Source organism: Bombus fervidus, chromosome 6, assembly GCF_041682495.2.
Source record: "Bombus fervidus isolate BK054 chromosome 6, iyBomFerv1, whole genome shotgun sequence".
NCBI classification, from domain to species: Eukaryota; Metazoa; Arthropoda; class Insecta; order Hymenoptera; family Apidae; genus Bombus; species Bombus fervidus.
Window position 1 is genome coordinate 5388805 of NC_091522.1, and position 26175 is coordinate 5414979.

At 32.4% G+C, this 26175-nt stretch overlaps 1 protein-coding gene across 6 annotated transcripts in view; it reads right to left on the reverse strand.

Moving 5' to 3' along the window:
• The window catches only part of LOC139988528 (uncharacterized), a 315648-nt gene that overhangs the window by 85931 nt on the left and 203542 nt on the right, over nt 1–26175 (reverse strand). For 5 of the 6 annotated variants that reach the window (XM_072006089.1, XM_072006091.1, XM_072006086.1 and 2 more), the window contains exons 4-5: nt 22640–22778; nt 1661–1810 (exon numbers count right to left, since the gene is read on the reverse strand). In XM_072006089.1, the coding sequence (XP_071862190.1) occupies nt 1661–1810; nt 22640–22778 (289 nt within the window). The remainder of the gene's footprint in view (nt 1–1660; nt 1811–22639; nt 22779–26175) is intronic. The other variant, XM_072006090.1, reaches the window with a different exon arrangement.

The following is a 26175-nucleotide window of genomic DNA, read 5'->3' on the forward strand; positions in this document are numbered from 1 at the left end:
ACACTCACTGATGATTATTAGGCTCTCATTATGTAGATGACAGAAATGAAAGATTGATGATTCTACATTGAAATATGTTAAATTACGACTGGAGAATTAAAATCACAATAATCAGAAACATTTGTAGAAGCATTCGTAGACTAACGAGGTCACGAAGGGCAAAAATCAGCGTATCAGATAAAAAAAAAAACTTTTACAGGGAGTGTATCCGTAGCCAATGGCATTTCAGTGTTTTCGGAGCTGTTATCCTCACGAGGATGCCGTCTGGACATCGTCACAAAGGGGTTGGTAGCGACCCGACCTCTGCTCCATTTTCTCGTAAAGTCCGCCACGAATTGCGGTACTTTGAATCGATTCGTCTAGCTATTGAATGTAAATGTGCAGTTTCATAGATCTTTATTTTAACGTCATGTTCCATGTAAAGTAACTTCATGAAAGGAAAGGGCATCTGTTTCTAAGATTTTTAGGAACTTAGAATTTTAGAAATATATCTACGTTTCTGCAAGAAATTTGGTAACAATATTATATTTACGTTGATAACAGAAGACTTTTTCAATATTTAATTCTAGTTTCTTGTTACAAAATATCAATATTTAAATATAAGATCAGATTTTTTAAATTTTTTCGTTATTATAATTTTTAAGATTAAATATACATATAGCTATGGCATAATATTTAATAATTATATTATTTTTACGATTATTTTATTTATTTTTTGTATAAGTATATATTTGATCCGAAATTAGATGAGATTATCTTTATGTGAGAAAATTACATAACACATTGTAGAACATAACATTTTGTCCTAACTATTGTTGAAACATTCAAATACGAGGTAAGATTAAAGAATAATATTTTCGTTAAGATAAAAGAAATTAGGGAATATTGATATTGCTATAAAACTTATCAAAAACCAGAATTGTTCTTTGAGATTCATAAGTTGCTATTATACCGTATATCTTCTATGCTCTTGCTTCAACAGCACGGTCATGAATGTTTACGCTCGCGTAAACATTTAATGACCCGACTAACTTTCGAATATCTTTTTGGTCGTTACTTTCTTTGAGGGCTTTTATGGTTCCGAGAACGATATTTAGTAGAATTATTAAGATGCTAACTTGTATCTAAGAGCGTTCTTAAATCTTTTCCACAGCTAAAAGCTAGACGTTGATGATCAAAATTTCAGTTTCACGTAAACCTTTTATAATTTATGTGAAACAAAACTGAAATTTAGATTTCCTCGTATCAAGAAATCAAGAGTAATTAATTGGTATTTCCATCTAAAAGAATAATGTTAAAATTAGAATTGCCAAACTAAACTTAAAATTAGAAAAGTTTTTAAAGTAATAATGAAGTATTTTTATAGAATCCCATGATTATTATGCGCCACCTTACCATAGCTTAAATGTACTATTGTATTTTAACAAATTTTATTTCAGAACAGGCTACGTATGTATAAAAATTTTCAAACGAAAGGACTCTTGATTTCATGAATAAAAAATAGAGATGTAGATTTTTAGTATTTTACACAATGTAAAAAAAATATCCAGTGTAACCTAGTTGCTAGAATATCTGGATCTCATAGTATATTAAATACAACAATAATATTTAGAATTTTATTTATAAAACGAACTTTTAGAACAATAAAAAATATACTCACTTTCTTCTTTCACATCGTGGGGTTGAGGACACTGAAGGGATTCGTACTCCGTTCTGCCGAACGATGCGCTGAAAATGGCAACCCTTTGTCCAGGGTGGCAGACAAGATTGATGACATCATTCTCGCAGGCAACTTTACTTCTGAACTCGTCTGGAACATAAAGGAACTTTTTAATAAATTCACTGCTCCACTGTTGCTTTTTATTGTCATGTTAAACGCAATTACAAGTTCAAAATATGACAAAACACAATTTTGTTGTATGAGTATGAATGCTAATGTGATTAGAAAATTGCAGTCACCAAACTTCAAAACTTCTAGATTTTCGTATCTCAAGTTGACAAAAACTTTTTATTTGTTTTTTCTTTTTTCTTACACTTTGGTATTTTGTTATTTATCTCAGGTAGTAGAAACATTTTCTGAATTAGGTTTGCAAATTGTGTTATTGTTTGTAAAAAAAAGAAGTAAAATATACATAATTTCACTTTTTCACTTCCTAGTGGAGGAGAGAATGTAACATTAATATTTTAATACCGTTTCATTCCAAAGAGTTTGTACTATTTCTCCTATTATATTTAGTTTTCACGAAAGAACATGACATAACTTTATCGTTACATTTTTCGAAACATTTTTTGAAAAATGATGTTTGTTTTTTTTGGTCATAAATATATTGTCAATGTTTATTGGAAAACTGTCTAACATTTTAAATGTATTCATATTTTTCTATTACCATTCGAAATATTCTACAAAGATTATTTATACTATGCTGTATCGTGAAGAAATTCATAGTTATTTGAGTACGAACTCAAACGGTAACTATTTTTTACGACGTCGAAACCTAGTAAAATCTGGGAAATAAGATCCATCTATCTATATTCATACAATGTGATGAAATACGTTCGTTTTTATACTTGTTACATTGACTTTCATCGGTTTATTAACATTCCAATAAAAATGTCTTTGCTATTAAACAACAAATCATATCTAACTTTCATTTCAATATATTTCACTATATCACTCGATATAAAATACATTGATATCGGAATAAAAATTTCTTCGTTATTAAAAAATGAACCATATTCAATTTTTATTTTAATGTGTGCTTTTCTATACCATTCAATAAAAATTTACACTGCAATAAAAAAAAAATTCATTTGCTCTGACACTCGAAATGTGTTAATTTCATTCTTGACTGATTTTACGAGCTCGCTATATCATGGCCTGGTCTATACGTACCCGTTGACAATCGCATAAACAAGTCGAATGGAAACGGTTTTTGCCAGAGATACGGGTTTCGATAAAACCTGCTTCGTCTCGTTACAGTTCGTGGCATCTGCGAATTTCAACGAACCCAACCAGATCAGGTGCTCTACTATAGCACGTTTTTGTGGTTGCAATCATAGCGTATTCCGTAGCTTTGCAACCTTATTGGTGTAGCGAACACCACATTCCCAGGATTTTCACTTGTTCTTACGCAAGGTCAACGCACTTCTCGTGCATTTTCTTGAATTTTACGGATGATTACATGAGAGGTTCGATAGAGGGGCAATATAGATATCTAAATTTTTTTTAAGAGTTAGGTAAATTTTGAAAACGACGCACAAAATATTTGGATCATTAAGAACCCATAATGATCAAATTAGTAAATTGGAATGTAAAAAATTAATGCATAAGAAATGATGATTCTAACCGCTATTTTTAAACATTTTTTCCAGAATTTCTGATTATTTATGCTATCTCTTTCTGGAATGGACGAAAGTAAGTCATTTTTTAAATATTAACGACAAATTAAATGTTAATTATGGAAATATAAATTTGCAAATGCACGTCAACGTATCCTGATTCTGATCAATCATTTCAATTCAATGTCATAATATGTTAAAGAAAATCAACAAAAATTTATAGAATAACGAAATGAGCAAATATACAAATAACTAAATATAAATTTCAAATTCAGTTAGAAATTTGAAGTGTCTTGAATAGTAAACTAATTCTACATTGATAATACTACTTTAAGATAGTGCACTTCATCAATAGTAATCTGGCAAGTTAAGAATCAGATTGATCTGGTGATAATATTTATGGTATCGATTATCAAGAATGAAATTCTCACGGAAAGAAATCTCATTCTAGTCATAAATACGTGACTATACCTACATCATAAGGACTAGAATTTCTGTCGACGAAAATACATCGCCAGTGAATCAATTTATACGTGTATATTTATAGGTATAATGTCTGGATAATTGGTATTCTAAGACATTAATTTCAAATGTTATGATATTGCTATTATACTGACAATGAGAAGTTTCTGGAAGCCATTCTATGGATTGCCAAATTAAATTCATTGGATATTGATTACGACAGAAATGATTATGTTTGTTATAATTAGATTATAATAGCACAAGTCACAAATGATTTGTATCAATCTGATTTGCCAATTTTATATTTTACTTTGAAAATCATAAGTGTGATTATCGTAATGAATAATAGTAGCTGACAGTATAAATTGTACAGGAGAAAATCGAACAACGGGCAATAAAGAAGATAGACTGCAGCCATAATTTGAAGATATGCTGCAGGTACTTGGCATGGATTTCGATAAACTGCGTAATTGAATCGTAAATAAAATGATTATCCTCGATACTCAAACCATGCACTTCGTTTTCCTATATGCAAAAAATTTGTGGCGAATTATGCATTCGAATGTTAACTATTTGTTACGTAGTCTGTGTACAGCCTAATATTATTCATTTATGTGCGCGTACAATAATGTTTATTATAAAGATATTTATGAAAATACAATTTGGAGAAAATTCAAGAAATAATTAAAATTCACTCGTTTATAAAAGTCAGTATCAAAATCTACGAGTGAAACTATATATTGTAGTTATTTACATTTTATGCGAGAAAAATTACATATCTTTATATTTTTTATATCATATAATATAACAAAATTCTTGGAATGCGACATAATGTGAAGTTATTTTCAAAAGGAATAACTTTCCATGTTATAGATATTTATATAATTCAAATAAAATTTTTTGCTAGAATTATTTTAAATCTTAAACACGAACAAGAATAAAGAAACAACAATTTTCAATGAATAATCGAAACACCTAGTGTAACTCGATGTATATTATAATTATCTGCCTGAAAGCGTGGTTTCTCCAGAAGTCACGCTTAAAGCCACCTTTAAAAGTACGAATCTCTCGCGCGTGAAACGAACCGCCATTGGCAGTACTCTTTTAAAGTCACCGAGTGCACTTACACGTCTGAGACAAAGTGTCGTAACCCTACTTCATTGAGCAGTCGATTTACGCCGCCTCTTTTTCGCGGCTTTTCAAACTTTTGCGGTTACAGAAACGCCTCTTCTGGATTTCAAGAAAAATTACGAGAATGCGGGAGGAAAACGACCTCCGGTTCGTTTCCAACGATTCTTTATTAACGGAAGTGTATGTGAAACGAGCGTAAGAGGCAATTCGGGGAAGTTTTGCAGTGAATGTGGAATATTTGAAAGAAATATTTAGTTAACAGGAGGTGGAATACACTTGGGCGGAAAGAAGAAATAAAGGTGAAATTGTATACAAATTTTGTAAGAATAAGAAGATTCTTGTTAAGGGAGATATGATATTCAATCGTTTTTTCCTTTTTTATTATTATTAAAAAAAAGAATATCTTAGAAAAATGATATTAAATATGTTCAGAAAAATTGAGAATCTTTATATCTGATAATTTATGGCGATGCGGTTTTTAAGTCATTTCTATTTTACGATTGCTGTACCATAACAAATTTCATCGCCACTGTAAATATTGTATATCTAAATATTTAAAAATTGACAGCAAATCAGCAATGGTTTTTACCATTGATAAAGCTAAGTATAAGATAGAAAGCTCAAAAATCTAAATTTGTTTACCAGTAATGAAACGTTTTTTAGTCGATATACAGGAAAGACTTAATAATTACACCATCAACCAAACAATTGAAGTCAAACTAAGAACTACGAATCGATTTATTTCCAAGCATCAAACTGATTTTCCGTTCTTAATGACGATTGGAAACTTGCAACAAATAGCCTCTTGGACAAGAAAAGGTTACAAAGTAACTCGTCAAGCATGTAATGAGACTCGTCAAAGGACAAAGGTATACAATGGTTTGTAAAATAAGGTAAGACATCGGAACTCCCTTATCGAACTATCTTTCGAGCGAGATGTCCAGATTGAAGCTTTAATTGGCAAGAAACGACGAAAAAAGGGCGTGATCCTATAGTTGCAAGACGTAATTCCTTCGAGTACTGGAAGCGACAATAAACTTAGCACAAAGCATTTTCAGCAAGCAACTGCCACTTCGATCGACCCAGTTTTGATGGCATCTAAAGTTTTCGTGTGTGTTGTTACGAACATCTATAGCTATGATTCTCTTTTCAAATCGCCAGAGATCACGTTAACAGAAACAAAATGGAGAATGTGCATACTGTGTTTGAAGGGGCGAGTCCAATGTAGCTACGATTAATCTCGTTTTCAATACGGTCAAGTACCAAAAAAATATAGTAGCAAATATTTTCGTGTAAAACTACGTTTTTAGGAAAATAGAGTTTGGACATTTTTAGTAACGAATAAGCCCATTAAGCAGTGAAATAATGCGTAAAAAATATTATTGTACAGTAACAAATTGGAAAATTCAAGGATATAAAAATCCGAAAATTTGGACTTGAAAATTTCTGAGCTTGACAATTTGAAAATAAAATGCTGCATTGAGCCTTAATTGAAAGATACGAAGATAGGGATGGATTTCCATATAAATTTTGTAGAAGTAAAAAAATTCTTGGAAAAAAAACGATATAATTTCAATTGTATTTGGTTTGATATTTTATTTCTCTCTAATTATTATTATTAAAGAATATTATCCCCTGTTGTAAGTATTATCACTTATAGAACACCCTGTACAAGAATTAGTTGTACCGTTTCAATCAGTTATTAAATGATTGTCACAAATGAAGCGTGTGTTAATTTGACAGATACAAATTCACTGGAATTAGCACGAAAGAAAATGAAAGAAAATATACACAATGCAAACGGTAATTCAAACGTAATGAATCAAGAAAACGGATACACGTTACACGTGTCACATTGTGTGCCAAAACCAAGCGATGCCTCACGTGTCAGCCGCAAATCTATGCGACGACACACGTGCTACTTATTGCGCTATAACGTCATTAGCTAAACGTGCTTCATTTGACTAATTCATTTTTCTTTGTAGTTGAGTCGAGGGTGTTACGTAGTTTAAATATGCACAGCGGGGTTTTGTTCAATAATTGATGAACTTCAGTTTCAGATTGGGTGTTTAAGATTGGATAATGTGCACCTAGATGAATATTTCAAGCGAGAAATTATCATCCTTGGTTGTTCAATTCAGCAATAGTCAGAAACGCTTCGAAAAGTCTGACCAAGGTAGAGGCCAATACAGAAATATTATACTCACAATGGATGATGAGACGGCGGCATCATACATCGATACGGAACTGAATTTCGTATTTCAGAACATGTACTTAGAGGAAACAGAAATCATTTCCAAAAGGAAAATAAAGACGGAAGCCAGATCCAGGCTAGACATAGAAAGATTGTTAGAAGCTCTCCAAAAACACAATAAGTATGATAAAGAAGAAATAAACTTCACTTTAAAACAATTTGATGGAACACAGAAAGCCACAGATTGGATATTAGAGTATGAAACGAAGTACAAAAAATTAAAAATCCAGAACGAGGAGAAGAAAATCAAGTGCTTGAAGATGTATTTAAGATGTATTTAAGATGGAAAAAATAGCAGTAGAATGGTATCAAACAAATACGTTGAAGAATAAAGAATACAACTGCGAAGATTGGGAAACTTCATTTCTAAAAGTTTTAGCAACAAGGGTTGGTCTACAGCACAATTGCCTGATTTCCAAAATATGCCATGATATATGGGATTACACAGGGAATGCATATACATGATAGCGTATAAATGTAATAATTTTTCAACCCTGGAAAATTCAGTGCTACTATTATATGTATTCTTCTAATATTTTTTCATTCTCCTTTTACACTTATATTGAGGTGAAATTATCAAATATTTTACATAAAATAAGTTATTCCATTAAATTGTATAATAATAATAATCACATTTAATTAATATTTCAACATAATTTTAAAAATATTTACAATGAAAGAAAAATATTTTATGTAAGTGAAACCAAAATATTATGAAATAGCGTATCTGTGAAATAAAAACTTATAAGACCTCAAATTAATATACTTGTGGTTTGAAGCTCCAAGATTAATCAGTATAGCACGTAATCAACGAAATATGTCTATTCGTAGATATTCTAGTAATTTACAAAACCTAGTATAATATGTATATGTTTATATTGCTGCAATTTTACTATCTTAAATCAAAAATAATTCATTGTAGTTTTGCTTTGACACCAAATTTAATTTAAGTAAATAAATCGCCGCCTTGCTGTATACAAATTAATAAAGTTTCTTCTAGGAAACGGTGAGGTTGTTTGGAATTTAAAATCCTTATTCAGGTAAGAATTCAGGTAAGAACTTCTACATCCATTTAACACTTGGACAGATTTAAGAGACGCCGAAATCAAGTGCTAGCGAAAAGAAATACTCGTCGAATAAACTATCCAAGGGTCTATTAAATAAATTCAATCGATATCAGGATTGAACCTAAATCTTCCCCTCAACAAAGAGGAACACTCTAAAAGAAGTTCTTAACGTTATTTCCTATGTCCTTTTCGATTTACGTCACTCAATAAATTGGCTTAGGACCTCACTCTTGATTCAAGTCATGATTGAAATAGGATAAATGCCAATTATACTTGTGATCCAATTTAATTTTAATTTCCTGAACAATAATTATTGTTGTTAGTATTGAGGGCTTTTTATTAACTTTTGTATTTGTTTATTTTTGTCAAAAAAGCATTTACAGAAAGTAAAATTTACGTACACAATTTTAATAAATGTAAGCGGCAAAGACATCGTAAATGGTTAATCAAATGACTAAATCTTTCAAAATGTTTTCTTATTTTTGTAAATATTTGAGACATTGTGTCAGCATATAAAATAAGAATTACCAGTGCCAATCGTAATTGATAACCTCAGCGATTCGTCAGAAACGCATAACGCATATCCACAAAGAAATTGGAGTGTTTTAATTATGCTTGTCGGAGCGTTTCGGCCAGCGACGCGAAGAAGGATATTTTATATTGGTGCTAGTGTTCATTGTTTTAATGAATTTACTGTATAACTTGTTCCACGGAAAAAAACGTAACTGTATGAAGAGAAAGAGAGAATAAGAGAACGAGAGAAGGAGATGAAAGAAAGAGTATAGACCATGGTATGGTACGCGTGTAGAATACGGTGCACAGCGTATATCGAAGTCGTATTGACCCCGCGAAATCAATAATGACTGGTTGCCACTGGTGTGAACAGCTAGTATCGAAAGTTGCCAGTGTAAAAATTGATTGTAAGCAATTTTAGCAGAGAGGCAGAGAAAAAATGGGAAACGAAAACTAATACTGTATTTTCAAATCATTGTTAGACACGTACCTATGTATTGCTATGACGTACCTATGCTACTTTCTGGAAGAATACAAATCAGAGAGTTGCGTAATAATTATTTGTCAATAAACATATAGCTATTTTCATTCGTTGTTTTATTTCTACGTTGAATCTTAAAGTATGGAGTAATTCCAAGTAAAGTGATATAATAAAGAGACACCAAATAAAATCATATTTCCATTTCGATAAATATTTACACTTCTGCTAAATTTCATTTATATGAAAATTTGCTTCTTGTTATCTTTTTTTTAAACTAAAAAAAATTATTTTGCTTCTTGTAATTTTTTGAGTAACGATGTAATAGAAGTGGAAACTATTGAAATGGCTTGATGAGAATTGTATTAATGCACTTTCGTTGCTTGTGTTTCTTGAAGAAAACGAAGTGTCACAGGAAATTTAAGTTGCTGACAAATTTTGTTTCAATCATTCTCTTTAATTGGAACATTGTTCAATGAAATCTAAGATTGTTAAACACACTCATCTTTAAGCACTCATTTCTCGTTTAACTACGACATTTCCTTCCTTAATTAAAAACTTCTTTCCAAGTTTCCTCGCTGCTACTTTAAATAACAAGAACATGAATTTTGAGCGTTGTCTTGGATCTCTTTCTTTTTCCATCAGAAGTTTTAATCTCCTTGTAAATTACAGTTCTATGTGACACACATGGTATATTTCAAAACTCGAAAACGAGATTTTAATTTTAAAAAAGAGCACTGTCTTTCTTAGCTAAGTAATCTAATTTAAAACTTAATCGTTGACATATAAGTATAACTATTTTCAATAAAATGTGGGAAGTAATTCCTTAACTGTCATATACATATGTATACATTCACTATCTTGTTGCCTATTGTCACGTCCCGCGCTCCGCACGAACCGTAACGAGAACAAGAAACCACTCTATACACAAATCTAAATAAACATACCAATAACCGATTTGCAATTTGAACCCATGTTTACAGTATCTGAAGTGAAAGGCAGTTAAAGCCTCTAAAAGTTATATCTTGCGAAAATTTATCTATGTTTTTATATTTATCTAATTATGTTTTCATAATGATATTGAGACAATTTGAATTGTAAACAAAGTCGTCAGTTGAACAAACGTTGGAGATCTTCCCAAACATTTTCAAGGGAAGGACCCCGACGCTTTTCCATCTCCGACAGATATAAATAAATGTAGCGACTCAGAGAAGTCAGTATAATAATTATCCTTCGTCTATCGAATAACAATATTACCGTTCGTCAACCGAATAATTAGCATTCAAAGAGTTAGTTATCATTTTGTCAACCGAAGAATTTTATATCTGTCAGTCAATTGTCAATATCAAAATCGAGCAAGATTTGAATAAATCATTAGATATTGTTAAACTACTTTCAACCAGCTTTAATCCTCTCCCGTGCTAGTATCCCTGCACATAGCAGGTTAGCCGAAAAGTGGAATCGGTTTTGCCAGTAGCACCAAACTCTAGTCGACGCTACCCGTAACGTTTGAAATAAATAAAAATTTGAAATAGTCCTTGGACTATTTCTGGTGGCAGCAACTACCAATTTCGATCTCAACTTGACTTAGAACAAATAAATACGTAACAGAGGGAAAAATTTTTGGTGGCAGCGGTGGGATACGCTCCACAAAGGATTAAAGCTCTTACGAATATCAACTAAAAAATAAGTAGGAAAATGTCGACCGCCCGAGAAGATACGCTTTTGGCGTTGACGGAAAAATTGAAAGCGTGGGACGAAAATTTCCGTGTATTGACCGACATAAGCTCAAGACTAATTAAATTAGAAGACGCGTATCGCCAAGCCGTAAAGGCGCCGCAGGAACTAAAACAAGTAAACGACAGAATGCGATACCAACGTCCGACATTCTCGAGTAATAACAACCGAAACAACGTTAACTCTCCTAATAATAACTACACCAGGAACAACACTCAAGATCAAAGATCGGTACCCACATCGCAGAATTTTTCGAATACTGCGAGACAAAATATCACATGTAATCATTGTAAAAAACCCGGGCATTTAGTGAAAGATTGTTACAAATTTAAAGCCCGAGTAGACGCCGGATTAATCGTACCTTATACCTCAAGACCATCGGGAAACCAGACACGTCCTTCGGGAGAATGGGGCGAGCCACGAAGGAACGATACGCCGAATCGCCCAATGAGTACTGATGGCAACCAGGAGACCGACGCCGACGGCAACGAACAGAACGAGGGCAGCCGCCCCCGCGAGATCGACTCCACCACCCATAACGAGAGCCAGAGGGAACGCAATGCCGACCGTAAGGTCGAACGAACAACCGTTAAATACTGTGGGGGAGTCATCCCACAACCAAACGAGGTCGCAAACGGAGAATCCGGAATCTCCAGACAAAAGAGAAAGAATGAAGCACAAGCAACCGGCGAAGGAAAATCACCAAGAGTCGGACTCAGATTCGGGCAACGACCTCTTCGGATTATTTCAATAAAGCCAAGTAATTCTCTATGTACCCCAACCGCGCGAATAGTCTCCCCAGACTTAAAAACCAAGACGAGTTTGTTACTGGACTCCGGATCAGAAATCAATATTATCAAGAAACCTGCCTTACCCGCTTCAGCAATCATCAACGAGCAAGAATCGATAGAAGTTCGAGGAATCACGGCAACGAGCCTGGTCTCCCTAGGGCAGACGGTAATACAGGTTGCGGGCCATCCAGTTATTTTTCATGTAGTTGATGACTCATTGCTGATCGATCAAGACGAAATCCTAGGATCCGAATTTTTTGCAGGTTGTAAAGCTCGTTTAGATTATGAGGAAGAGCATATCAAATGGGGAAATATTTATATACCCTTCGACACTAGAGAAAAAATAATTATACCGAAGCGAAGTTCAGTAACATTTTCAATCAATATTGCGAATCCGGAAATAAACGAGGGATTTATTCCAAAAATCGAGCCAATTAAGGGAGTCTATTTTGGTAACGCAGTTGTGAGAAACTACAAGGGACGAGGTTACCTAGGGATAATAAATACCACATCAAGAGACTACGAATTTATCACTCCTACTATGGTAATCAAAGAATTCGAAAATACCACCTCACTCCCTAGCATGACGTGCAACGTAATCTCGAAATCAAAGGAAAGCAGATTCGACGAAATAATCAAATTATTAGGGCTCGAACACTTGTATAAAGAAGGTAGAGCGAACGCGAACGCGGATGCATTATCCCGAAATCCGCCAGAGATGTGCTTGCCAATCAGGAAACGAGAAGAAGATTCGCCAGATCGATATCCACATCTAAAAAGATTTCAATTGGATACCTCGACCGAGGACTCTCCGATATTCGAGGCTAAGCCACGCGTATTGTCGCATTACGATAAACAGGGAAAACCTACTCGAAAGCATCTCACCATAGAAGAAACACCCGTAAAATATTTTGACGAAGCACTAGCCGAGCTCGATCGAGAAAAAGAAAACACGGATACAACAAGCGAAGAAGAGCCCTCCACTGAAGTTCCAGAACTAATTCAACAACGAAAAAAGGACACGAGACCTACGATAATCGCGGAACTAAGAATTTTAGAAACCCGAGACTCAATTACGAGAGTAAATGACCATAGAGTAATATTTATAGATGTACATGGAAATCCGATAGATAAAGGAGCATTAGAAATGAAGGAGACGGGAAAATTGCCTCGTTACGAAGATTTAATGTTGGAAAAAGCAAGATTGAATTACGATTCCGGGAAATACATCGTATCCCTACCGATAAAAGAAAATAGAAATATTCCAATAACACCAGAAAATTTATTAAACTCGCTAAGATATCTACATCCGCCATGAACAAACTCAGAGACACCATCAGTCAAATTTCCGTTGGAAATTTGAACTCCAAGGGCGGGGGTGTCACGTCCCGCGCTCCGCACGAACCGTAACGAGAACAAGAAACCACTCTATACACAAATCTAAATAAACATACCAATAACCGATTTGCAATTTGAACCCATGTTTACAGTATCTGAAGTGAAAGGCAGTTAAAGCCTCTAAAAGTTATATCTTGCGAAAATTTATCTATGTTTTTATATTTATCTAATTATGTTTTCATAATGATATTGAGACAATTTGAATTGTAAACAAAGTCGTCAGTTGAACAAACGTTGGAGATCTTCCCAAACATTTTCAAAGGAAGGACCCCGACGCTTTTCCATCTCCGACAGATATAAATAAATGTAGCGACTCAGAGAAGTCAGTATAATAATTATCCTTCGTCTATCGAATAACAATATTACCGTTCGTCAACCGAATAATTAGCATTCAAAGAGTTAGTTATCATTTTGTCAACCGAAGAATTTTATATCTGTCAGTCAATTGTCAATATCAAAATCGAGCAAGATTTGAATAAATCATTAGATATTGTTAAACTACTTTCAACCAGCTTTAATCCTCTCCCGTGCTAGTATCCCTGCACATAGCAGGTTAGCCGAAAAGTGGAATCGGTTTTGCCAGTAGCACCAAACTCTAGTCGACGCTACCCGTAACGTTTGAAATAAATAAAAATTTGAAATAGTCCTTGGACTATTTCTGGTGGCAGCAACTACCAATTTCGATCTCAACTTGACTTAGAACAAATAAATACGTAACACTATTTTACTGTTTAGTCAACTTCATTTGCTAAAGATTGTTTTATTACAAAAAAGATTTATGCTCCGATCTCTGGAAATATCTTTTACGCACATTTTGCAGTTATACTAAAAGCAAAGTCTGTGTATGTATATGTATGCACACAATAAAGCAACGGCGATGCAACGTTATTTATAGAAAACGATAACGAAGTAGGTCAAATATAACCACAAACTGAAGAAAACGTTTGAATGTAATTTCATTTCATCCCATTTCATCTTCGTATAAATAGATGTTGTCTAACCAGAAACAATATTACTACTATAATGTATATCTAGTGGTTTCAATTTCAAACATTATTATACCAATTCTACGGTAGACACGATTGATTCCCTGTCAATAGGACGAAAAAGAGAAAAAAACGCAGATATTAGATTATTTTTATTAAACTGATATCCTCTCACAAAGACAAGCTTCAGTTACAGAATATAGATAAATGTAAAAAATATTTGGACATTGTCGATACAAGTCGATTTTACAAAACTAAAATGTCGAGTTTGAATCAAGCATTAATATTTTGTAGGATATCTTTTTTGTCATACAACATCTTCAAAACGTGTTGATGCGTTGGAAATAATTTTTGTTGTAAATGAATGTCAATACACTGTCATTCTAGAGCATCATACTCCATGTTCTCAATTTAATTTGTCCTTGGTATCAAATCAATGTAATGAAAAAAATAATCAATGGCTTTTACATTTATTGGAACGTGTCAAATTGATATATGGGAAGAATGATGGTTGACATTGGAATTGCTTTTACAATTATCAAAAACATGCAAGTGTTCTTGATAAAATTAAAGCTGTCAGTGACAAATAGGTACTCTTAACATGTCTGGTGTAACTAATTCACATATACACATAGTATATTTAAATATATATTGGAGATCAATGTTTCTACTGTTATCTCCTTTGGCGAACGAACTACTGACAGCTATTCGAATTCATCATATTAATTCCACCACATTATTAACACACGAACGCTCCACCTTATTATCCCCGTAATCACAGTTTAATTTCCAAATTCTAAACACGCGCAACACATACACACCAATACATAGGTTTTTCTGAACGGGCGATGATTAATCTAATCGTTGAATAATTAAACTTAATGACAATCATTCAGTGACCGGTTGGAGATAGACGCGAGTGCAAGTGAGCAAAACACTTTTGTTCCGCGTCGTTTATTTAATTAAACGCCGATTCAGGATGTTCAACACGATAACATTAATCTGGTACAAGCAATTTGCACGCTTACGACACGTAACACGGATTTTCGTTCACAATCCATTCGCGTATCATCGATTTACTCGAATCGATCTCTCACAGCGAAAGATTGCGATCTACAAAGCCAACTGTTTAACCATTCGATCGACGGAATCTCGTTTCATCCTCTTACTCTTTTTTTTTTTTCGACCTTTTCTAAGACTCGTTGCAACGGAATCATTGTTGTTTTTTCTGGGTCAATATTCCCTACGCGCCACGAAGCGTTACAAATTTGGTCTTACGGTTTTACCTATTCGATCGCTTTATAAATATTGGTTTCTTTTTTCAAATTGAACTCAAGAACAATGGAACTTCTTTTTATAAAATAGGAACTGAAAACTCGATTAAAAAACGCGGTACACAACAATTTATCGTAATAATATCTTATCTATTGTTTTCTGAAACTATATTCCACCACTTCAGTAATTTTATCTAATTGTGTTTACAAAAATATAAACTTGCATAAACATCTGCAGGCTAAATATAAGAAATCAGAGAATAATCTTACAAAGTAACAAAGAATATTTATATTTACTTCGAAAAATTGAATTTAGAAATTTGAACATTTCAAAACTTTCTCCAACAAACAATTTCAATCCTCGGAAATAAGCTCTTTCGTGGAACATAGTGTAGTATTTTACATATAGAGAACCGTTTAATACGTTAAAGCCTGCCTCCTTAGCACTGTATGATTAATGTAGGTGGCACAGTTGAACGTCCTTTGAAATGATTTAATTGTTTTAGTACACGGATGTCACCAGTACGCTGGCTAAGTATGCTGGCGATAGTATTACACACATAACGTATTTAGGAATATTATTGCTTGGAACTGCTCTAACGAAACCATTAACTATGAACAAAGGATTTGTTTACCTTCGAGCTACGGCGGAAGTTACAACGAGCTTTTGCAACCGTTGCATGATCTCCCTAGAGAAGTTATTTTAATGAAGTTTCAGATAATTAATGTATAGCAGTACGTATATATCTATATTCTTATTTAAGTATTTGGATACTAATTATCGTTTAACCACTATTTAATCTATCTTCGCTGACAAACTGATTTGATAAAGAAACTAAAAGTTTCTTAGGCCTTAACGATAAATAAAATTTTATTTTATTTTATTTGAATCGTGTGTACAATGTATGAAATTTTATTCTCTTGTTTATTGTATTTCTTCGACATGCACACATATATCAGATATGTACTAATTTTTAAAGAAACAACAACAGAATTGTAATAATGTCAAACATCTTTAAATTTATTCACAAAAACGCAAAAAAAAAATTTGTACATATTTCATAGCTAATCCAGGGCCAATTGAATCCGTCCTATCAAAACCAAGATCAGACCGAAAAACGAGACTGTCAAATCAAAACCAGATGGAAATCCCGATTTCATCGAAGAGCAAGATTCCTCGCGTAAATTAAAATTCCACCTAAGGAAAATTCCTGGACGTGTCTTAAATGTCTCTCTACTTTCGAATTCCTCTGAATTCTATTAGTTGGGCATCATGGTTCGAGTGGCACTTAAGACGTCCATGACGATCGATCGAGAACCGTTCAGCGGAGGCCGTTTGTCCACTGAACGTCGCTGCATAGACGCGTATACGCCAAGATATCGCTTCCTGTATTACATGGAACGGACAATATGATGTAATGCGTGTCTATCCACCAAGCGGCAACGTCACTATCGACATTTGTCACAATCGACAGCCACTGTACAATACTGATAGCGACCCAACATATAATGTAACACGCTAGGTATAAAATAGAAAAGAACTGATCTAACGTTATTTGAGGCAGTCAGAAGCCACATTCATCAACTTTATACGTTAAAGAGTGGCGGAAAGTGATTATAGTAATTATTATTCTACGGTTTTTTATGCATTTATTCAAAATTTGAAAATGTAAGAATGCATTGAATACATATAATTCACTTACAGTAGAATACTTATTGTAAGTTTCAATAGGGGTAACGAACCTCTAAGTTGTTTGCTTTTTGAGAAATTCGGAATTAATCATGTACTTAGGTAAAAATAAAAGGTTAGGTTAGATTAATTTTTTAAACACTTATTTGTGCAAATATTTGGAAAACATGCATATAATATCATAAACTCTAAAATACACGAAACTTAATATCACAAATAATATAATATATAATATAATATATAATATAATATAATAATATCACACTTAATATCACAAATAGCTAGCTAAAGAAACTCTGTGAAACCATGTTTCGTTGATAAATGTTGACTTTAGTTCTTCCTAAGGACTCAGCACTAAGCAGCGCTAATCACTACTCATAGCAATTAGCTCTTAACTTCAAACCGCTTATATCTCCAAAAGGAATCGGAATTTTTATTTCACTGCAACAATTTAAAGGAAAATTTAGCATAACGGAGGTTTTAACAGTTGACTAACTTCAATTGTAGAAATCTTTGACAAATGGGCATGCATCATTGAGCAAAATAATTGCACTCAATTGATATTTACGATACAGTGACTTACACAATACTTGACTACACAATAAATAGAATTTAATAATCAAATAATCTATGGGTTTATATGTACCTATGTGATAATGAACAAAATTCAGACAGTCAAGCGTTTGGTAATCCTTCGACTTTATAAATGACACAACATCTGTAATATTTAATTTCTTGATGCGTTGTAACGATAATCACCAAAATATACTTGCGCATCGTATGTGATGAAAGCCACTAGTCTTAGCACGGAAGCAGAAGGACCAGGAAAATGAAATATTAGGGTACCGCGTGGTGAGAACGTAAAATAGGGCGGCATGTTTATTACACGGCCCCGTAAAGTATATATATTAACGGTGTAGGAATGTGACCATACGGATCCGTGCATCCACAATACGGCGACAACCTGTTGCAGTAACAAGCTCCAAGTAATTTTTGCCGCAGGACGCACTAATTCTTTCCGTTCCGTGTTTCACGCTCCATGGACGTCGGTATTCACCTACTACGCTCACCTTGTTATTTACTGTGTTAACGCGCTACATCCGGATAGTCCGCGTTTCCTGCTCGTTGGCCATCGTGGTGACTTAGGATTTTTTATTAAAACGAGATCGTAGTAATGGAAGGAAAAGGAATTTTAATAAATGTTGATGAGAGATATGTAATTTTGAGATATCGGAATTGAATATATTCTTTTATCGAACAGGTGTGATTTTAAAATATGGAAATTGAATTCTTCTTTTGTTGGATGCAGCGAATTGCGATTTTGATTAAAATTAAACGGAAAGCAATAGACATAGAAATGAATTTGTTAATTTTAAACTTAATAATTTATGTACCGATATTTTGATCCGTATTTTAATACCTCGTTAAATCTTCATCATGGTCATGTTTGCAGTTACTAGAATCGGTCTAATTAAAATCAATTTGCCTTTAATAGCATTTAGTACTAAGAGGTTTACGATTTAAACAAAATCGAGTTACCAGGGTCAAGGAAAATTCTGATGAAAAAGTTGAGTTAAGTATCAGATGTTGATGTTTTTTTTTTATTATCATTGAACTAGTTTTGTATCGTGAAACTGATTAAAAGGGAGTAAAGTTTCAATATCCTTTAGGTTAATTATAGTAATTTGAAACATCAATTGCAAGAGAATTTTAATTAAGGCAAAAGAAATATAATAACCAAATTGTTAAAATTTCCAATATTTATAAATATTACTCAAAGGATTCAGCTATTATCATATTCATAAAAAATATTGTAATTGTTCAAAATCTTAGATAAGAAATAACCGCGTTCGAATTGATATGTAAAACTGCGAAGGCAAATAATGCTAATCTATTACTTTCAGTATTTCAAAATTCCATGCGATTTAATAAAGATGATGCGAGTTATTCAGTTCCGAAAGGGGAAATTCAATAAACTACATACCATACAAAATTCTACAACCCCTAATAAACTACGTGTTCCCTAAAATTCTCATATCTCCTCAGACCAATCATACCATGTAAATTCGTAATATTATCAAAATATAATTTTATAACCATTCAGAAAACATCCAAAAAACATCATAAAATTTACCCATTTTGCAATAGTATTATGAGGATAAATTTCGTATCGTGTATTATAATATGGTACATTATATTCTTTATGTTATATGTATGTAACTTCCACTCAATCTCTTATATTTTACAAAATATCAATATCAAACAGCAAGATATGCATATGTATAATGAAACTTGAAATTTGTTATCATCGCATAAAATTAATATATAGTAAGAAAGCTATAATATATATATTTTAATAGCTGATCAAATATTTTAATATTTCAAAAGAAAGTTTATTAAAAACTAAAGCATATTTAATTAAAACAGAAAAATTTGTATGCAGTTACAGCACGGCTCCAAATTGTCAGAACACTGTCTTTATGAAGCGTTTCATTTTATTCGAATAAAATCATGAAAAATAAAATCATTTGATGTAAGTCGCATTAAATTCCTATAATTCTTGAAACGGATACATGCTTTCGCGCATCTAAGTATCATAACATAAAAGGAATTGCCTTTTCATGATCCGCAGAGCAAAAAAGCAAATGTATCTTTTAATTCAGCAGCTACGGAATGTTGAAATGTCGCCGGCGTCGTGAAAAGCGTAACTTCATAATATCGGGAGTATATTGTGGGATTTGCGTGTATTTATGTGATATTGCCACCCTTACCGTGCTAGATGAACTCATATTTTAAAAGAAAAATAAACAACGGGATTTAGTTCGATAATCGTACATTCTGTTTAAAACAGAATCTTTACGAATGGGATATAATAATACAGGATTGCATATTACGTAATATAATTTAATACAATGTGACAATGAAATCGTAAAATTTAATAAAGATATATATGTACTATATACAGATAGTTAATATATACAATTATGTAAAATTTGAATAAAAGTATCGATTGAATTTAAAAATGTTTACTATTACTAATAAATGTATTCACATTTTTCGTTTATTTTTTTCTTTTTTTTTATGTATTCACATTTACTATATTACTAATATTTAATACATTCATAGCGTAACATATCTATAAATTATTAAAAATATTATAACTATAAATAACGAATTGCTAGTTGGTGAAACAAAAATAAATAGAAGTAAAAAAGAAATTTTCAGCAATTATATTTAATTTTTTCGATTAAAGCAAAAATTTCTACCACAATAATTTTGCATCTAATAATTTTGCAAAAATTATTTCCTCATTTTTAGATATAATTACATATAAATATTATATTTCTATTTTTTATTATACATATTATATTTATATCTTTTCTATTACCATATTTTGTCAAATAATATTTTAACTTCTTTTTAATATAGCTACAGGAAAAGTTGGCAAAGAAGTTTACTATCTTGTTACGTTTACGAGTATATCTTTCAAGATAAACCACGATCCAAGCGACGTTCATCAATAGAACTACGAGTGGAAAATTTTCGCCATTTCCTACCATTTTTTGTAATGTGGGCAAAGAATCTTCCCAAAGCTACATCGATATCCATGCTTTTCACGTTCAACTGGGCTAATGTCCGATGTGCCCATAAAAACGGCATCGACAAGTGCTACGAGGAGAAACGACCTCGTCTCGAAAACGGACCTCGCGTTACGTTCGCGCAAATGCTTCTTGACCATTCTTACAATTGCTTTTTTATATTACATTCGTCATCAGTTCGATTACTTTTCTGCACAGTTTCCTGTACGTTGAGAATATCTCAATTAACGAGTCTTGTAAATTAAGAATAGTGCTTTTTAAAGTTTTAAGTAGATTCTAAAACATAGATTTCATGCAATGTACATATGTACATGAACAATACACATGTACGTATATAACAAACGGCAAGTAATAAAGTTTATATAATAGCTTATTTAATTTCTACTTATACTGTGTAATCATTTATGCTGTAAATCTATTGCATGCATTCAGAAATATTCTCATTCTCTATTATTAAAATAAAGCACATAAAATATTCTTTGAGTTTGTCTCGTATACTAAGATTTCAAGCATCTAATGATAGATATGTAATTTATAAAAGCGTACTGCGAAGGATATAATGATTATAATGATAATCTGCAAGCTTATAATGATGGATACTGTAGACCATTTAAATTCTCTTTATTATCCATCATCTTCAAAATGAGAGTCACTTACCTGATCGTCAATGTCATTCTTAGTACTTCAGAAAAATAACTTTAAAAAAATCAATTTATGTAACATGGATAGAAGGAAAGATGAAATGAGCAATTAAAGCTTAAAGAGATCTCGAGTTTTCAAAAGATGAAAAAGCGTGTTAATGATACTTTCGTTACATGACCCCCAAAGCTAAAAGAAAATGAAAGTATATCTAGTTGAACGTTTCCACGGCATACTTCATGTAAGTAATACTTCACTATTTGCACACGATTGCATTTATGTTCTGAATTTCAAGCCTGTCGAATTATTCCCATGCTTTCTACAATAACAATGTGTCTAGACAGTGTTTCTTCGCGCACTGAATCCTTTGTGAGACGCGTGCATTACACTGCATCGAAGATGCATCAAGGGTGTACTGAGTACACTTTCTAGGCAAAATAAGTAGCATGTGCATAAATTTAAAAACATCGGTTATACATCTTAAATCAAAGATGTTGTACGTTTCTTTACAAAACGTTACACGATAATAATGATGTACCTTTCAATTTTATCTGGAAGATATACAGGGACCATATCACTTTGAGAACGTAGTACAAAGAGATACTATACAAGAGACACAAGAAATACTCTGTTCAAGAACTCAATTTCAAATATGAAAGTCATTCCGAAGTAGCAAAAAATGATGTGGGATATAATATTTGACAGTTCAAATATCACTAAAAAATGATTTTGAAGAATAACATCTATACAAGCAATTTTTTTCAGCTGGTACACGATGTTATTTTAAATACTTGAAATTTCTACATGTAATTTAACATTGAACATTAAAATATTAATTGTTTCCTGAGTAATTATTCTGAAAATTTTCTTTTCTGTTGATATCAAGAGGTTCAATGTACAATTGGCAGATTGTTTGACCAATGCTGATTGTTTTTGCTTCAAATCATTACTTCTCTATGCGAGCTATACATTCTCTAATGAAATATCATACAAACATTAGTGTGTTAATAAAATCTAATATATGTTCGTAGTATACAAGTTTAGCAATTTTATTTTAGTTCAAAATTTCGCCATTTCATAAAAGAAGAAAGTTTTGCACCGAGTGGATGTAACACATTTTGGTTCTGCTAATTTATCATATGTTTCATCAAGATGTGTATTTAAAAATTCACTTCACGAGTATATACTACCGTTGAGAAATAATCTCAACATAGATACGGACAGTTTTCAGAGTATGTCAAACAGAAAAAAAAGAATAAGGAGGAAAACATGATTACTTACAAGGACGGCATTGGTAGGCGACTTCGATGTATTTGGGCAATCCAGGACACGGATCACCCTGAAAGGTTTTCGGACTGGTGTTGAACTTGCACTGCCTCTTCTTGTGACAAACATCCACGACCGTCTGCAACAGTGAGTACTAACGCGTCATTCAGACGACCCGCTCACTTTACGATAATGCTAGATTTGGTTATAATCTAAGAAAATTACAACACAGTAATTTCAAGAAGGAACGTTTTATATAATATATTGAACAGAGTATTGTTGGTAATTTTATCAGGTAAACTGTTTATTTTAAATTTATATACTATTACCTTAAACTATTCTTAAATATAAAGATAAGCATCATCAAATTTAAAGAAATAGCTTAACTCTTCAATGTATAGTATTCTTATCTTTTAAAAATAATTTTTTATTACTGTATTAGGCATAAAGTTACCTTTCTAAAGTATTTTATTAAATTTGTAAATATCAACATCGGAAAATTAAGACGATTTTAAATAAAAAATTCAGAAATTAGTAGATAATTTAGCTCAACGTTATGTTAAAAGCATTCCCAGTTCTACATATATTACGTAATAATCAAATGTCATGAAATTCAGCTGAAAGTATGAATTTCAGAATCAATTTCTCTGATATCCTGTATTACTTTTACTTCGTAGAATCGTTCTGACAGTTATACGATCCTTTGATGCTTTGTACGTGTCGCTTGCAAGCAGATCATGCACTCTGACATGTATACGGTGCAGTAGTTTAGGACCACGAGAACATGTAATGTCACAGTATCAACAGAGTTCTACCCAAAATGTGTAATTTACTGCTGTGTGATTACATATTTTGCAACGAGGCACCAAATAACGCAAACACGCTCTCCCAATAAACGGGAGCACGTATGCATACGCAACCAATTTACTTGGGCGATATTAACAGCAATACGTTCCAATCTTGTATCCATTAAGTTAATGATTAATTTGTTTCTCGAATTTATTCAACTCTACTACGTAGAAAAGCATGACGAATGATATTTTACTGTATTGGAATCGAGTAAAATTCATAATAAATAATCGTGAAAATTTCCTTTGGTTAATTATACTTATACGGTGAATTAATTTTCTGGTCATTATATGCGATAAATACGAACGCGAAGTTAACAATGGAATGGATTGCAAAATGTGTAAAACTGTTCTAACTGACAATTTCTGTTATTAATTGTTCTTGTTGTTATACCTTTGCGTTGGAATTGTTAATATGTCTAGAGTGAATACTTACATCAAAAAAGGAACTTTTAGGTTTTTTATGCAAACTATTTTGACAACAAAAATGAGTATACTTTCGACAACGTTTCATTTCAAAACCATATGCCAACCTGTTTCCTACATATATAGCTCTAAAGTGCAGCGTTTAAGATGTAAGGAAAACTCAATGACATCTGAAATTCTCAGGATCTCAGCGACCTACTTTTTGTTTCTTGAAAATGCGTATGTCGCTGGTAGTGATAGTAAAAATCCGCTGATTCAGCTTCTGTCATTGACCATTGCACAGTTGTCAAGCTTGATGTAGGATCAGCGAAAAGAGTCAAATATAACTGGTTGAAAAAATATAAAAATATATACATATATTGATTTCAACGAAAATGTTCTCGATAACATAAAATAACAGAAAATTTTATTAATACAAAGTAGAACGTCACTTCTATACCAGCTTCAAATTAATGTTCTCTTTTTTTATTTCTAAATCAAAATGAATAGACGCATTTCTTTTTCTATTTTATTTAAAATTAATCCTATCGGTTTTAAATATTTTCTGCAGTAGATATTGCCTTGGACTAAATCCCTTTCGCTTCCAATAGGTGCAGTATCGATCCTATATTCTACTATTGCAATGTTGTAGTCAGAAACATGAAAAAATATTCAATAATACTAGTCCGACACACGTATAAGCTTTAATCCACCACGATCCTCTTTTTTCGAATTTGTATATATCGGATCATAGTCGTAAAAGGATTAATCATGAAAGGAGCAACTAGTACTTTAAAAAATGTTATTCGAAAAAATCTGGTGATTCATAAAATCATATACAATAATTGAGTAAATTACATATCTGTTCTATATAGAAAAGAAATGGAAAAATATGGAAAAGTATTTCAATTATAATGTTGATTAAAAAATAAAATAAAATTTCGTGAAAATACGAAAGTGATTAAGAGATCGGATTTAACACTACAACAATTCTCATCTTATATTACTTTCAGCACATTGTTGTTCAATTATTTCACAAATAATGCAGTTCTTTGGTACAGTATTTTTAGTCATTAATCAATGATTTGCCTCATCTCTATAATTATGTATCATCTTCTTATTAATTTCCATTTTAGAAATAAAGCAAATTTAGAAGTAACAACTACTCTAAAATCTTTTAACGAGGGTAAACATCAATAATTATTACTAAATATTCTCGGACAAAGACAATATCTATCTACACATTTCAGTAATCCCAATTTCATTCATCGTGAAGATCTTCGTGAAAATCACAACGTCGTTTGTAGGAATAGAAATTCCATAAAAATTCTAAAATTCGAAATGAATTTCAAATTTCGAGAGTTAGTTGAGAGGGTATGTAACTGGCGCAAAATTGAGTGGCAATCTTAATATAACTGGAACCAGCGGAGACCTTAGTTGGTCCTGCAATTTTTCTCTCTTCCATCGCGCGAACTTTTTTTGCTTTACTCCGGTTGCATTCGTTTTGCCGCGGCAATTGCAATAACCGCGTCAGGCCAAAGGGGGACGCCACATTAATTTCGACTAGACATCAAAGCGCTTCTGAGACTGTATTGTGCACGACCCTGGTTCTCGATGCAACTCGACTGTTTTCCTCTTTGTACCTTTGTTAGCCTGTGCTCTCCCTTTCTACGCTGTGTCCAACCCTCTGTGCTCTCTCCTTCGTATCGTCAAATGACACAGTGCAGCTCGACAAAAGCGAATTAATGGTAAAGAAGTGGAGAAAGGGCAAACGCGTCTTCGATGTCACGCCCATCGTTGTTATTCTATCGCAGTTTTTTGTTTGTTAATGAAAGAACTTTGAAAAATGACGCTTGAGGCTGTTTGAACAATAAGTTACGTTGTCGGATAAGTATTTCTTATAATATTTTTATATTATATTATTGATTATAATATTGATAGCTTTTAATATGAAATATTAATAATATTTATTTATTTAATTTCTATCTGTATTTGTTCCTTCTCTTTAGTTATGTTCATACAAATTTGGATTTACATAAAAATTCATAATCTAACAAATTGCATTAATAAACAATTTCTATAAGTAATTTTTCTGAGACTTGTACAAAAGAACCATAAAAGACTTATGACGATATTATACGCTCTATCTTAAATCTACAATTAACCATTGTATCTCACATTGTATGTATAATTTTGTAAAGAACAATACGCGAACGTTCTTTATTAAATTACCATCAAAGAATTACCTTCCTAATAGAATAAACGTGGCCTAGTAACCATAGGCAGGATGATATTCCA